The following is a 13,020-nucleotide window of genomic DNA, read 5'->3' as shown; positions in this document are numbered from 1 at the left end:
AATGGGCAGAAATAGAAAAGGGTCTGCAAAGAACCTCTGAGCTGCCTTATATCATCAAAAGCCCCCAGTCTGCTGACACCGACCGGAGGAATTCCAATCCAGCCAATAGTACTGTTCAACTTTTGGGAAGGGCTCCTTCACACGCACAAAAAAGGGGGGAAAGGACCCTTGCATTTGTAAGCAACCATTCCCTGTCTTTCAATGTAGTGTGGGCATGTAGAAATTATTTATTTATTATTAAGACTTATACCCCACCCATCTTGCTATCCCAAGCAACAGTAGAAATGTAAATAGAAAAACAGTTACAAATATAAAACAAATCCCATGGGCTGGTCCTTCGGTGTTTCAAGATATAAGCACCCCCCAGGGCCTTGAGTTTGATGCCCCTGCCTTAGTGCATTAACTGGAATAAGTATCTTGGAAAAGCATTGATAGTTCTGAAAAGCTCTTCTTCCAAAGAATGCCAAAATTAAAGTTTGAGTATCACAAAGAAGAACACAAAGTACTCATGCGTAGGTTTCAGAACTGGGGTTAACTGGTCCTGGCTGGGACTTTTAATTGAAATAAATGACTATTTGACCTATGCTTCTTTTTATGCAATCTTCTTCAACTTTCAGAACAAGGAAAATACAAGAAATACATGAGTTGTTGTTTTTTTAAAGGAATTTGCTTGGTCTGGTTAGTCTTAGTCAGAATTTGTTTAGTCTGACTTCCAGGTGACTTAATGTTTATATTGCCAATTCCTGGATAACTTGTGATAAAATTAAACCAAACATTGTTAAGATAATGCATTAATAATATGTTTAACTAAAATACAAAGAATGCAGGCAGTGTGGAAGGAGAGCTTTTAAAATCACCCATTCAGCAGCTAACCAATTAGTTCTAATTTTAAAAAAATCAACCAAGATAAAATAACAGTGCTTCAGAATGGTAGGGTGGTTCTGTTCTTCCCTACAAAATATTATAAACCACAAGAGAGTGTTCAAAATTACAGATAATAAGATTTCAAAGAAAAGGTGGCACCTTCTTGCTTTTATTCCAAAATATGGATGGAGACCAAAATTAAAAACTCAGTTCCATTAACTTATACAGAGAACATGAGACTCCATGGAACACTGAGAAACCAAATTAAAAATATATCTAGGAAAAATTTCTGACTATACATATTTGAAGTAAATAATCTTCTGCTTCTACTTCTTGGACTTTTCCAGCTGCTTTGAGATTTCAAACCTCACATCGATGCTTGTCAAGCCCAGAGATGACACGGTGAAATCCAATCCAATCCTTTATTTGCGTATACCTAAGAGATAGAATCTTGCCATATGAAAGCTATAGTCTTCTAACCTACTAGCTCTATCCTGAGAGTTTCTAGGGTCTGGCTGCTCTGAATATCTTCCCTCCTGCTCCATCCAGCTCGGGGTTGTGCAGACTCTTAATCTGGGCCTCTCTCTGGAAAAGCTCTGGGTTGTAAAAAGTGCACCCCACTTATTCTCCAGGTCCACATTCCATCAGAAAGGTACTGAGAATGGTGGATGATCCGCTCCCTATCCAACCTCTCGCCACAGACTTCTACCCTTTCTTTTCAAAAGACTTCATGTTTTCTACATTTGGCAGAGAAGGGAGTTGAGAAGGACAAGAAGCAACAGATGGAAAGTAATCAAAGAGAGGACCTAGGAGAACTAGAACTAAGGAGAAACTGTCCTTATAGTGAGGACAATTAACCAGAGGAACGGCTTCCCTCCAGAAGTTGTGGTGCTCCATCACTGGAGGTTTTTAAGAAGACACTAGACAGCTACTTGTCTGGAATGGTGTGGGCTCTTCTGTTTGAGAAGGGGGTTGGACTAGAAGACCTCCAAGGTCCCTTCCAGCTCTATTATTCTATGTCTATCTCAGAATGTACATGCCAGAGCAGGCTGAATGTGAGTGTGAGACTGTCATCTGGCAAGTGGGTTAATTCACTACATACGCAAAAAAGATGTTTTAGTTTTCATAAAGTTTTCTCCTTATTTATTAAGATATCTAGCAAACTTATGCAGAACCAATATTAGTCAGACATACGGAAGCACATATGGAATAGCTGTATAGGGTATGAAACACGAAAAGAGAAAAGAGTTTCTGGTATTTTCTACAGTGTACACAACTAGTACAGTCTTTCATTGAAAGCAGGCATACTGATAACAAAGCCAGAAACATCTCTGATTCCTATTTGTTAGAAACAGAGGCCTGACCTTCTATTATTTCTATTCTACTATTGAACATTCTCAAGAAACACCTATATCCATCGTTCTCCAACTACATGAGATTAAAAATAGAGGGAAATCTCTATTAACCTGAAGTATTTCAGCAAAGTTCTGAAACCTGTAAATTAAAGTTTGGAAGTCATAAAACAAAATTTAAAAAAATCTTACCTGGTAGGTGTTGTCAAAGCTGTCATACATGAATCTGGTGATCAAGGAAGTCTTCCCAACTGGAAAAACAAACAAACATGTTGGTAACAGCCACCTAAATTCTAAGCATCATTGTACTGCAGTTAAGGAAAAGACATTTGACATGAATCACATTTTGACAATGATTGTGATTTAGTGACAATAATTAAATAAACCATATGGCCCCCAAACTGTTCCCTTTGAAATATTTTTAGTTTAACAGCATGTGAACACTTATTGTAACATCTGTCCCCATTACAATAAGATTCAACTATCAAAAGCTTTCACGCTTTGCAATTGTGGCTCTATGTTGTTCAGTTGAACTCTGGGAAGAGTCTACTAATCCAGGATTGGCCAAATATAATGATCAAGAACAGGGGTCTCCAAACTTGGCAATTTTAGGATTTGTGAACTCCCAGAATTCCCCAGCAAGCCAGAACTGAAGAAGCTTCTTGGATGAGAAGCAAAACATTTTTAAGGAGCTGGGAAGCAAGAAAGTCATGTTGCCTTTTGAAAAAGTCCCCATTAACATTAGGTTAGCTCCATCCCTCCTGACATTCCAGAAGTCCTTGGCTATGTCACCCATCCTGGGAGTCCCAGAGAGAACCAGAAATATGTGTAGATATCCAGTACTTAGGTGAATGTACTTACCGTATTCTCTCTGCACCTAGGATTTGTATAATTTATACTGAACAATATTTAATTTTAATACTGAGTTTACATTTTTATCATGACAGTTTATATTTGCATTGTGCTTTATTAGGTTGCTGACAGCAGCCCAGAGTCACTTTTCTTGTGATGGTAGCCATATTAGATAGACAGACAGACAGACAGACAGACAGACAGACAGACAGACAGACAGACAGACAGACAGACAGATAGATAGATACAGAGATGGATAGATGGATGGATGGATGGATGGATGGATGGATGGATGGATGGATGGACGGACAAGTGAGTGAGTCATGAGGAGTAAATGAGTTCAATTCATATGGAAAATTATGAACAAACAACAAAATTTGGTTGTCTGGGAAGATTCCTAAGTCACCTGTTGCAAAGAGTGAATAAGGAAACTACTACTGCCAGTAACTCTTATGAAGACTTGAAATCGCCCCCACCCCCACCACACCTTGAACTCAATAATTAGAACAGGAGAATGATAATTTCATCGAAGAATCAACTGTTGTGTCTGAGTAAGGCAAAAAGTTAGTAGTAAAAATTGCAGCTCACTCCCAACTGGTAGAGTGTATATTAATATTCTAAAATTTGTGCAAATGAAGGAGGAAATATGCAGGATTACAACTCTCATCCTCTGCAGCTGATTCCACAATGTGGCAGAATTAATGGGAATTACAATCTAACACAAGCCTTTTAGAGAGAAAATACCAGGAGAAGATCCCTGTACAGTATGTAATACTAAATTCACAGAGGGGCTTAATATTAAAAAAGGCTGGCTGAGGCAAGAATTTGCATCCCAGCCATGCTGATGGTGGTTGGCTTAACCAGCCCTTCCTTTCCTATTTAATAACGAAACAAAACACAAAACTAACAAAAAGAAAGAAATATACCCGTGATCTGGATCCTAATCCAGGGGTCTTCCAAGCCCAAAAAAATAAAATCAAAGAGAAGATAGCTTTGCATATTGAGTAAACTCAGTGAGATGCCATTTATCTTTCCTCCAGTTTGCAGCTGAAAGCAAGCAAATACTTCCCACTTTGACAAAGCAGTCTTTTGTCCAAGTCTGCTTCATGCTGTATTTCAGCCAAACCGTATTTACTGAAAAAAAACAAGGTTTATCATCCACGATAGGCGGCAAGTATTATATATTTCACACTTCAAACTAATAAGCGTGGTACACATGATTAAAGTCCCAAGTTCGTGTCTAAATAAACTAAATTTAGCTGGGTATTTATGAAAGCGAGTGCAGGAAGCTTAAAAAAAAAAAGCTATTTCCGGTATACCAGGCTTCTGCCCACGTAGATTTAAGCAGTCAGGAACATCATGTACTGTGAGCAAAGAAAAAGGACTGATTCCTCTCAAAAGCACAATCTTTTTCACAAATGTGCTGTTGGAGAATTTCTCACACAGTGAAGACATAAATGGACAAAGCTGCTAACCAGGGATTGGGAGTAAATGAAGAGTCCTTTTTGGACAAGACGGAGGGCTTTTCAAGAGACGCTGGGAAAGAAAAAATAAAGAGACTCATATTCAACAGTGGGTTAGAACAGGACTCATTGACTTAATGAAAAAGGTGTATCTTTACCATACAAGTCCTAAGCCATTTTGTTGTGACTCCAGCCTCCGAACCTGGCCCCATGCCCGAAAGTGACTCCGAGAGTGAGGAAGAAGGGCCGGTAAGGCTTACCTCGGGAGCACCGATGCCTTTGGCCTGGCTCCAGAAGCCAGAACCAGACCAGTCGGAGGATGTAATGAGGCTGTCATCTTCTGATTCCTCCCTTCCCCAGGCTATGCCTTCAGACCCAGCTGATAATGATAATAATAATAATCAAGCTTGGATCGACCCACGCTTCAGAAGATTAGAGAGGCGGCGTCATCAAAGGGAAAGGTGGGGCAGGAGCCCCACCCCACAGGATATATAAGGAGCTTGGGGACTGCTCTCACTCCACGGGAAGCAAAGTTTAGCTGATCCGTTTCAAAAAGAGCTGAAAGTCTTGCTATGTGAGTCATTTGTTTAAACTTTGGCAGGCAGCTGCGATTTCTCTGCCAGGACTGATAAGAGCCGTGAATCCACTGGCTGAAGGCCAGCTCGTTAATCCGAAGTGGGGAAGGAGACAGAACACATTTAGAGGTTTAAAGGGCAGTGTATCAACACCTTAACTTGTCCCAAAAGTGCTTTTTCCCAAAGAAAGCTTCTTGGATGAGAAGCGAAATGTCAACTCTGAAGCAAACCTGGCTAAAGCCATCTTTTGATATCTCATAATTGCCATGAACTTGCAAGGGGGAAGGGGGGGAAAATAACAGCCTAGCTAGTAGTCAAAACAAAAAGCTTTCTCCTGGGAACCAAGGTCAAATCCACAGGTGGCAGTTGAAGGAGGCGGGAAGTTGACCAAGGAGCCCGCCAAACGTCCTAAGTGGGCAATGTGACCTGTGACAATAGGGGAGGGGATCAATTGCTATTTTATTTTTTGTCATAAAAATAAACTTTCAGAGTTGGGTTTCACTGGCTGTGCCGATTTGATGCATCCAATAAAGTTCTGCTTTTGATGGGTGCGTTACTCAGAACACTGACACGAAATGTTTTCAAAGGGGGGAAAAAAACCAAGAATGCCCAGTTGCCTTTTGGAGAAAACCCCTTTGGGACAACCATGACCTGGATGATGGGGAGAATCTCCACAGACAACACCTTAACTTGTGACTGCACAGTGTAACAGCTGAATCTGCAGGGTGACAAGTCTGAAGGTCTTTTTCTCTCAGAAGCCCTGGGAACCTTTGTATCTTATAGTCCTGCCTCTTTTCTGGAGTCAGGACTCGGCACTTCCAAGTAGCACTATCTATCTCCTCTGAAGCCAGCTTTGGCTCCCTGTCCTGCCTTTCCCCACAATGGAATGAGGAAGAGTATGACTAAATCCACGATTAATAAAAGAGATAAGGGACGTTAGATTTACATTACACCGAAAAATAAGTAAGAATAAAACTTCAAAGTACCAAGTACCAGAAAACATTTCACTTATTTCTACTGAAACAGCAGTATAAGTATTCCCAGAAGTTCTTCGTCCTCTCTGAGCTTGTTTTCGTGCAGACATCTCATTACCCAAACTAGGTAACATTATCAGTGCAACGTCTGCAAGAAAAGAAGCACCAAGGACCCCTGAGCTACAAATATTCTCCTTTATTAGTCCCAAAGGTGCTTTTCAAAAGGCAACTGAACTGAACTGAACAAGCTTCTTGGATGAGATGCGAAAGGTTTACTAGGAAAAACTTAAGAAACTCCAGTTGTCTTTTGGAAAATCACCTTTGGACTTTGCTTGTCAAACGGTCACAAAAGGGGATCACATAACCCTGTGATGCTGCAACCGTCATAAATACATGCTGGTTGCCAAGCAGTTGAATTTTGATCAGGCGACTGTGGTAACGCTGCAACAATTGTAAGTGTGAAAAATGGTCCTAAGTCACTTTTTTCAGTGCCCTTGTAACTTCAAACGGTCACTAAATGAACCGTTGTAAGTCAAGGACGACCTGTATAACCTACTGTCTTCTTCGCTGATAGAAGGAAGATTTTAGGGAGAGATTGCACCCACCTCATTGGAAGAGACAGGAATATTTTCTTGTGTGGTTCTGAGCTATGCAGAGTGCAGAGTCCGGCTGACCACAAAATAATTTATTTTAATGCATGCTGATTAGTGTACGTTCAAAGTGACCATAAAGTTATTCTAAGTTCTAAGTTCACCTCTTTTGACCTGGTCTTGCCAACTCCGAGGAAGGGAGCACCATTTCCTGGCTAGCTGACAGATCACTGGATATCTCCATTCGTGTTGCTAAATGTGTCGCTCTTCACTATTAAGGGCCCATTCATTTCGCGCTTCTTTAACCTCATCGGTTTTAAGCATGCATTCCTTTACCACTTCTGGTTGTTTATAAGAGATTATACTATCTGTCCATAACATTAAATACCTCTACTAAAGCAGGGGTCTCCAACCGTGGCAACTTTAAGACTTGTGGATGTCAACTCCCAGAATTCCTCAGCCAGCAAAGTTTAAAGTTGCCACGGTTGGAGACTCCTGTACTAAAGGACTTCTGCCTCTATGACAAAGGATCCCTCAGTACCACTGTAAGGAGAGAGAACAATTGCTATTGCCCTCAGGGGGGCAGTTGTTTTGTTTTTTTTTGAACAGTTTAATTTGGCTCAACCACATAAAACCTCTCTAACATTCTCTTTTAATGTTTTTAGAAGCAAAGAAATTGCCTGGGCTTCTAAGAGTCAGGCTGGTCAAGGAATCTTAAAGGTTGCAGGCTGGACTAGGAAGTTTAAAAAAAAAACCGTTTGGAGGAAAAGCAGTGGAAAATCATTTCTATAATGTTGCCAAGAAAACTGCATGGGTGAATCAGGTATTCACTAGGAAATGAGTTGGGGGGTCTCGTGGGGATCTTTATCTTTTTATGGACCATTGCAAAGGCCTGTAAAGTCCTCTAGTATTCAAAGGCCTCTAGTATTCAAAGGGGAAAAGAATGACAGGCCATTCTGATAAGCAAGCTATATAGATAAGAGTCACATATGATGGGATTCAGATAAATCTATTCAAATGGCCATCGCAGTGGAGTACACCTTAATGTGTCCCCTAGCTTTTCTGGCTTTTATTAAACTAGCAGTTTTTTAATTGTGAGAGAGGGTACGCTCACTCTTAATTATTCAGGGCCGGTTTAGCTCTGCCTGGTAAGGCCTGTTATTAAGAACACAAAGCCTGCAATTACTGCAGGTTCGAGCCCGGCCCAAGGTTGACTCAGCCTTCCATCCTTTATAAGGTAGGTAAAATGAGGACCCAGATTGTTGGGGGGGCAATAAGTTGACTTTGTAAATATATACAAATAGAATGAGACTATTGCCCTATACATTGTAAGCCGCCCTGAGTCTTCGGAGAAGGGCGGGGTATAAATGTAAACAAAAAAAAAAAAAAAAAAATTAAGATTAAGGGCAGATAAAGCCCCTTGGGAATGTGCCCCGAGAGATTACTTAAAAACTGCCTAGAGCTCAGCGTTTAATCTGGTGGCAAATACCCAGCTGCCAAGTAATTCTGGAATCAAAGATATAAATCAATACAAAAGAGCCCTCAAACAAAGAAATACCGAGGCTAGATTTTTTTACTTTGATTCAGATTTATTTATTTATTTATTATTCATATTTGTATACCGCCCTATCTCCCGAAGGACTCAGGGCGGTTCACAGGCATATAAAAACATTTATATACAAATTAAAATAATCATTAAAAAGCTTATTCTAATGCCCAATTATTAAAAATAGAAATATAAATATTAAAACCAATTTAAAACCCCTATAAATTTAAAATCTAAGCCAGTCCTGCACAGATGAATAAATGTGTCTTGAGCTCGCGACGGAAGGTTCGGAGGTCCGGAAGTTGACGGAGTCCTGGGGGGAGTTCGTTCCAGAGGGTGGGAGCCCCCACAGAGAAGGCCCTTCCCCTGGGCGTCGCCAGACGACACTGCCTAGCTGACGGCACCCTGAGGAGTCCCTCTCTGTGAGAGCGCACGGGTCGGTGAGAGGTATTCAGTAGCAGCAGGCGGTCCCATAAATAGCCCGGCCCTATGCCATGGAGCGCTTTGAAGGTGGTTACCAAAACCTTGAAGCGCACCCGGAAGGCCACAGGTAGCCAGTGCAGCCTGCGCAGGATTGGTGTCATACGGGAGCCACGAGGGGCTCCCTCTATAACCCGCGCAGCCGCATTCTGAACTAACTGCAGCCTCCGGATGCCCTTCAAGGGGAGCCCCATGTAGAGAGCATTGCAGTAATCCAGGCGAGACGTCACGAGGGCGTGAGTGACTGTGCATAGGGCATCCCGGTCTAGAAAGGGGCGCAACTGGCGCACCAGGCGAACCTGGTAAAAAGCTCTCCTGGAGACGGCCGTCAAATGATCTTGTCGTGTCCCACTCCTCCGCTGACAGCCGGGTCAGGGAAATCCGAATCAGGCTTGCCTCTGCAGCTCTGCCCAAAGTCCTAGCAAAGTCCTCAGAGAAGGCAGGAGACCAGTAAGTGACTTCAGCAAGATAAGTTCGACTTTTGCCTGACTCAGAGACTGCCAGAAAGCAGATCCTTTATATAGGCCATGGGGTGTGGCTCCATGACTCAGCACTCATTAAGGCCTGCCCCTCCCTTCCCTCTGTTGCCTCCGCCTATCCAATCTTCTGATGCGAGGATTACTCCAATCAGCTGTTGGGAATAAACCCTCCTCAGGCTCACATGCTGTGGAGGAGGGGGAGGGGTCTAGCTGCTCCGTTTGCCTGGGCATGGAGTCAGGGCTGGGGCCGGGAGATTCTCCTTCTTCTGCAGTTTGTGTGGGCATGGAGCCAGGACTTGGGCCGGGAGGCATACATTCCTCAGTATTCGGGAGCAGGTAAGAAGGCCCCGGCTGCTCTGAGGGCGGGCAAGACACAACAGATCTTCAAAAGACAGCCGTTCATCCAGGAGGACGCCCAAGTTGCGCACCCCTTCCATCGGGGCCAATGACTCGCCCCCAACAGTCAGCCGAGGACTCAGCTGACTGTACCGAGATGCCGGCATCCACAGCCACTCTGTCTTGGAGGGATTGAGCTTGAGCCTGTTTCTCCCCATCCAGACCCGTACGGCCTCCAAGCACCGGGACAACACTTGATAACCGTTGGGGTGGCCCGGTGTGAAAAGTACAGCTGGGTGTCATCAGCGTACAGCTGGTACCTCACACGAAGCCACTGATGATCTCACCCAGCGGCTTCATATAGATGTTGAACAGAAGGCGAGAGGATCGACCCCGCGGCACCCCACAAGTGAGGCGCCTCGGGCCGACCTCTGCCCCCTGTCAACACCGTCTGCGACGATCGGAGAGATAGGAGGAGAACCACCGATAAGCGGTGCCTCCACTCCCAATCCCCCAACCGGCGCAGCAGGATACCATGGTCGATGGTATCGAAAGCCGCTGAGAGGTCTAATAGGACCAGGGCAGAGGAACATCCCTATCCCTGGCCCTCAGAGATCATCCACCAACGCGACCAAAGCCATCTCAGTGCTGTAACGGGCGGAAGCCGGACTGGAGCAGGTCTAGATAGACAGTTTCATCCAGGTGTAAGGAAACTGATATGCCACCATACTCTCTACAACCTTCGCCGCAGCGAAGGTTGGAGACCGGACGATAATTACCTAAAACAGCGGGTCAGGAAGGCTTCTTGAGGAGGGGTCTCACCACCGCCTCTTTCAAGGCGGCCGGGAAGACTCCCTCCACCAAGGAGGCGCTCGTAATTGCCTGGAGCCAGCCTCGTGTCACCTCCTGAGTGGCCAGCACCAACCAGGAGGGGCACGGGTCCAGTAAACACGTGGTGGCATTCAACCTACCCAACAACCTGTCCATGTCCTCGGGAGCCACAGGGTCAAACTCATCCCATAAAATGTCACCAAGACCACCCTCAGCCGTCTCACCCGCGTCACCGCAATTTTGGTCCAGACCATCCCGAAGCTGAACGATTTTATCGTATAGATAACCGTTAAACTCCTCAGCACGTCCCTGCAATGGGTCATCCCGCTCCCCGTGGTGTAAGAGGGAGCGAGTCACCCGAAACAGGGCGGCTGGGCGGTTATCTGCCGATGCAATGAGGGAGGAGGCGTAGCTACGCCTCGCTTCCCTCAATGCCACTAGGTAAGCCCTAGTATAGGACTTCACTAGTGTCCGATCAGCTTCCGAACGGCTAGACCTCCAGGAACTCTCTAGGCGTCTTCTCCGGCGCTTCATCCCTCTCAGCTCCTCAGAGAACCAAGGAGCCGGTTGGGACCTGCGCCGGGTCAGAGGCCGCAAAGGCACGACACGGTCTAATGCCCCCGCCGCGGCCCGTTCCCAGGCCGCAACAAGTTCCTCAGCCGAGCCGTGAGCCAGACCCTCAGGAAATGGCCCAAGCTCCGTCCGGAACCCCTCCAGGTCCATCAGGCGCCTGGGACGGAACCAACGTGTCGGCTCCGTCTCCCTGCGGTGGTGAAACCAGATGAAACCAGAACTTTTAAATCTTGTATGCATAAAGATGGAAAACGCATTAATTCCCACAATGAAAGAAGAATGGATGTAAAGATGATGGAGATAGTGAAACTGGCTGTTTTAGGCAAAGAAAAGAATTTAGCTTCTGGATTTTTTTGCTCAAAGTATTCTAAAACAAGAATGCACTTAGATGCCCAGTGGGGCAGGCACAGAACAGCCTAAGAGGAACAAAGTCTGCTTTCCTGCGGTGCCGAGAGGGACAACGGAGCAGCATTACGGACACGTTGGATGGTGTCCTGGGTAGCAAATTGGTTAAAAGCAAAAAGCAGGGAGAATCTGATGGGACCTAGACAGAATCTTGCCGAACTAAAACGCGCTATCAGCTCCATAAATCATAAACATTGGGAACTACATTGGGAGGAACTGTCGTCACCCTCTTTCTCTCACACAAACTATCTCTACTAAGTTGTTGCTTGCTGCTCTGGAATGCATACCTTCCTTTCTGGGAATTCAGACTATATTCCACAAAATCTATTTTATGTGAGAAATTGGGATTGGAAAACCAAAACGGTACTTTACTGAGAAAGACTTATTTATTTATTTATTTATTTATTTATTTATTTATTTATTTATTTATTTATTTATTTTTCAAATTTTTATACCGCCCTATCTCCCGAAGGACTCAGGGCGCTTTACAGCCATATAAAAACATAAAAAACATAAGAATAAATACAAGTTAAAACAACATTTTAAAAAACTTATTACATTAGGACAAATTTAAAAATATTGATTAAAATAGTACAAAACTCCATTTAAAACTAATTTTTAAAAACTAAACCCTAGGCCAGCCCCGCACAAATAAATAGATGTGTCTTAAGCTCGCGGCGGAAGGTTCGAAGGTCAGGAAGTTGGCGCAGTCCTGGGGGGAGCTTCAATAACTTGTAAACCTGATTGTACTAATCTTTGCCCCCATCCTCCCCATCAAGGACTATTTGTATCAAAAGTGAGAGTTAACTTATCTTAACTGGCTATGTTCAAGCACAGGTTTTACTTGGATCCCTGCACTGAGTAAGGAGTTGGATTCAAAGCTATACCAATCCTGTACAGAATTGTAAAAGATCATTTGGAGGTGGGAGATACTGCCAATGCAATCTACTGGATCCCCTGCATGGTTTGCCCCTGTGTTTATGTAGGACAGACAGGGAGGTAGCTAACCACCAGGTTGCAAGAACACAAGCGATTGGTCAGATGAGACCACTCGTTGGTAGCTTCACATTGCAATGAACAAGGATATACATTCAATTTTGCAGCTACTAAGATTGTTGGACTGAGCAGGTACAAAAACAGGCAGGGAAGTGATTGAAGTCTGGGAAACAGGCCTGTTGTCAGTCAACAGGAGTGCCAATTTACCACCAGCTTGTCAAGTACTTAGGAAGATGCCACACACAGTCAGGCACCATATAAATATGACTCACAAAATAGCCCAAACTACACACACTGCTAGAGAGAAGTTCCTGGAGGAGGAGCTCCAGCGCAAGTACAAAAGCTTGGAAGAGTAAACCTCTCGTCCCAGTGACTGACCCAGACTAGTAACATTATCCTGGGACGCATATATTTGCTTTCATTTGTGAGAATTGTAAAAAGTGTAAAAAAATGAAGTAGAAAGCCTGGCTAAATGCTCTGTGCACCAAAAAAAGAAGGGAGTTTGTGCTCAGTAGACACACAAAAACATTTATCCCATGGTTAGAAGCAATTTTATTTCTGCTACGCAGTCATGGAAATGACTTAATATCAGTCCCTATGTAGTTAGCAAAAAATTGGAAAGAGCTTTTAAGACCACTACTGGCATAAAAATAGCAGCAAATTTACATGTTTCTTCTTTCAAAACTTCACCTCTCAAGCTTGGG

General features: G+C 43.8%; 1 protein-coding gene across 2 annotated transcripts in view; it reads right to left on the bottom strand.

Moving 5' to 3' along the window:
• Positions 1 to 13,020, bottom strand: part of RAB6A (RAB6A, member RAS oncogene family) — a 61,332-nt gene that overhangs the window by 20,772 nt on the left and 27,540 nt on the right. For both annotated transcript variants that reach the window (XM_058185405.1, XM_058185403.1), the window contains exon 2: positions 2,409 to 2,467. In XM_058185405.1, coding sequence (XP_058041388.1) covers positions 2,409 to 2,467 — 59 coding nt within the window. The remainder of the gene's footprint in view (positions 1 to 2,408; positions 2,468 to 13,020) is intronic.

The sequence above is a fragment of the Ahaetulla prasina genome, chromosome 5, assembly GCF_028640845.1.
Source record: "Ahaetulla prasina isolate Xishuangbanna chromosome 5, ASM2864084v1, whole genome shotgun sequence".
NCBI classification, from domain to species: domain Eukaryota; kingdom Metazoa; phylum Chordata; class Lepidosauria; order Squamata; family Colubridae; genus Ahaetulla; species Ahaetulla prasina.
The sequence above is the reverse complement of the archived record's forward strand: the minus strand, read 5'-3'. Positions and strand labels throughout refer to the sequence as shown.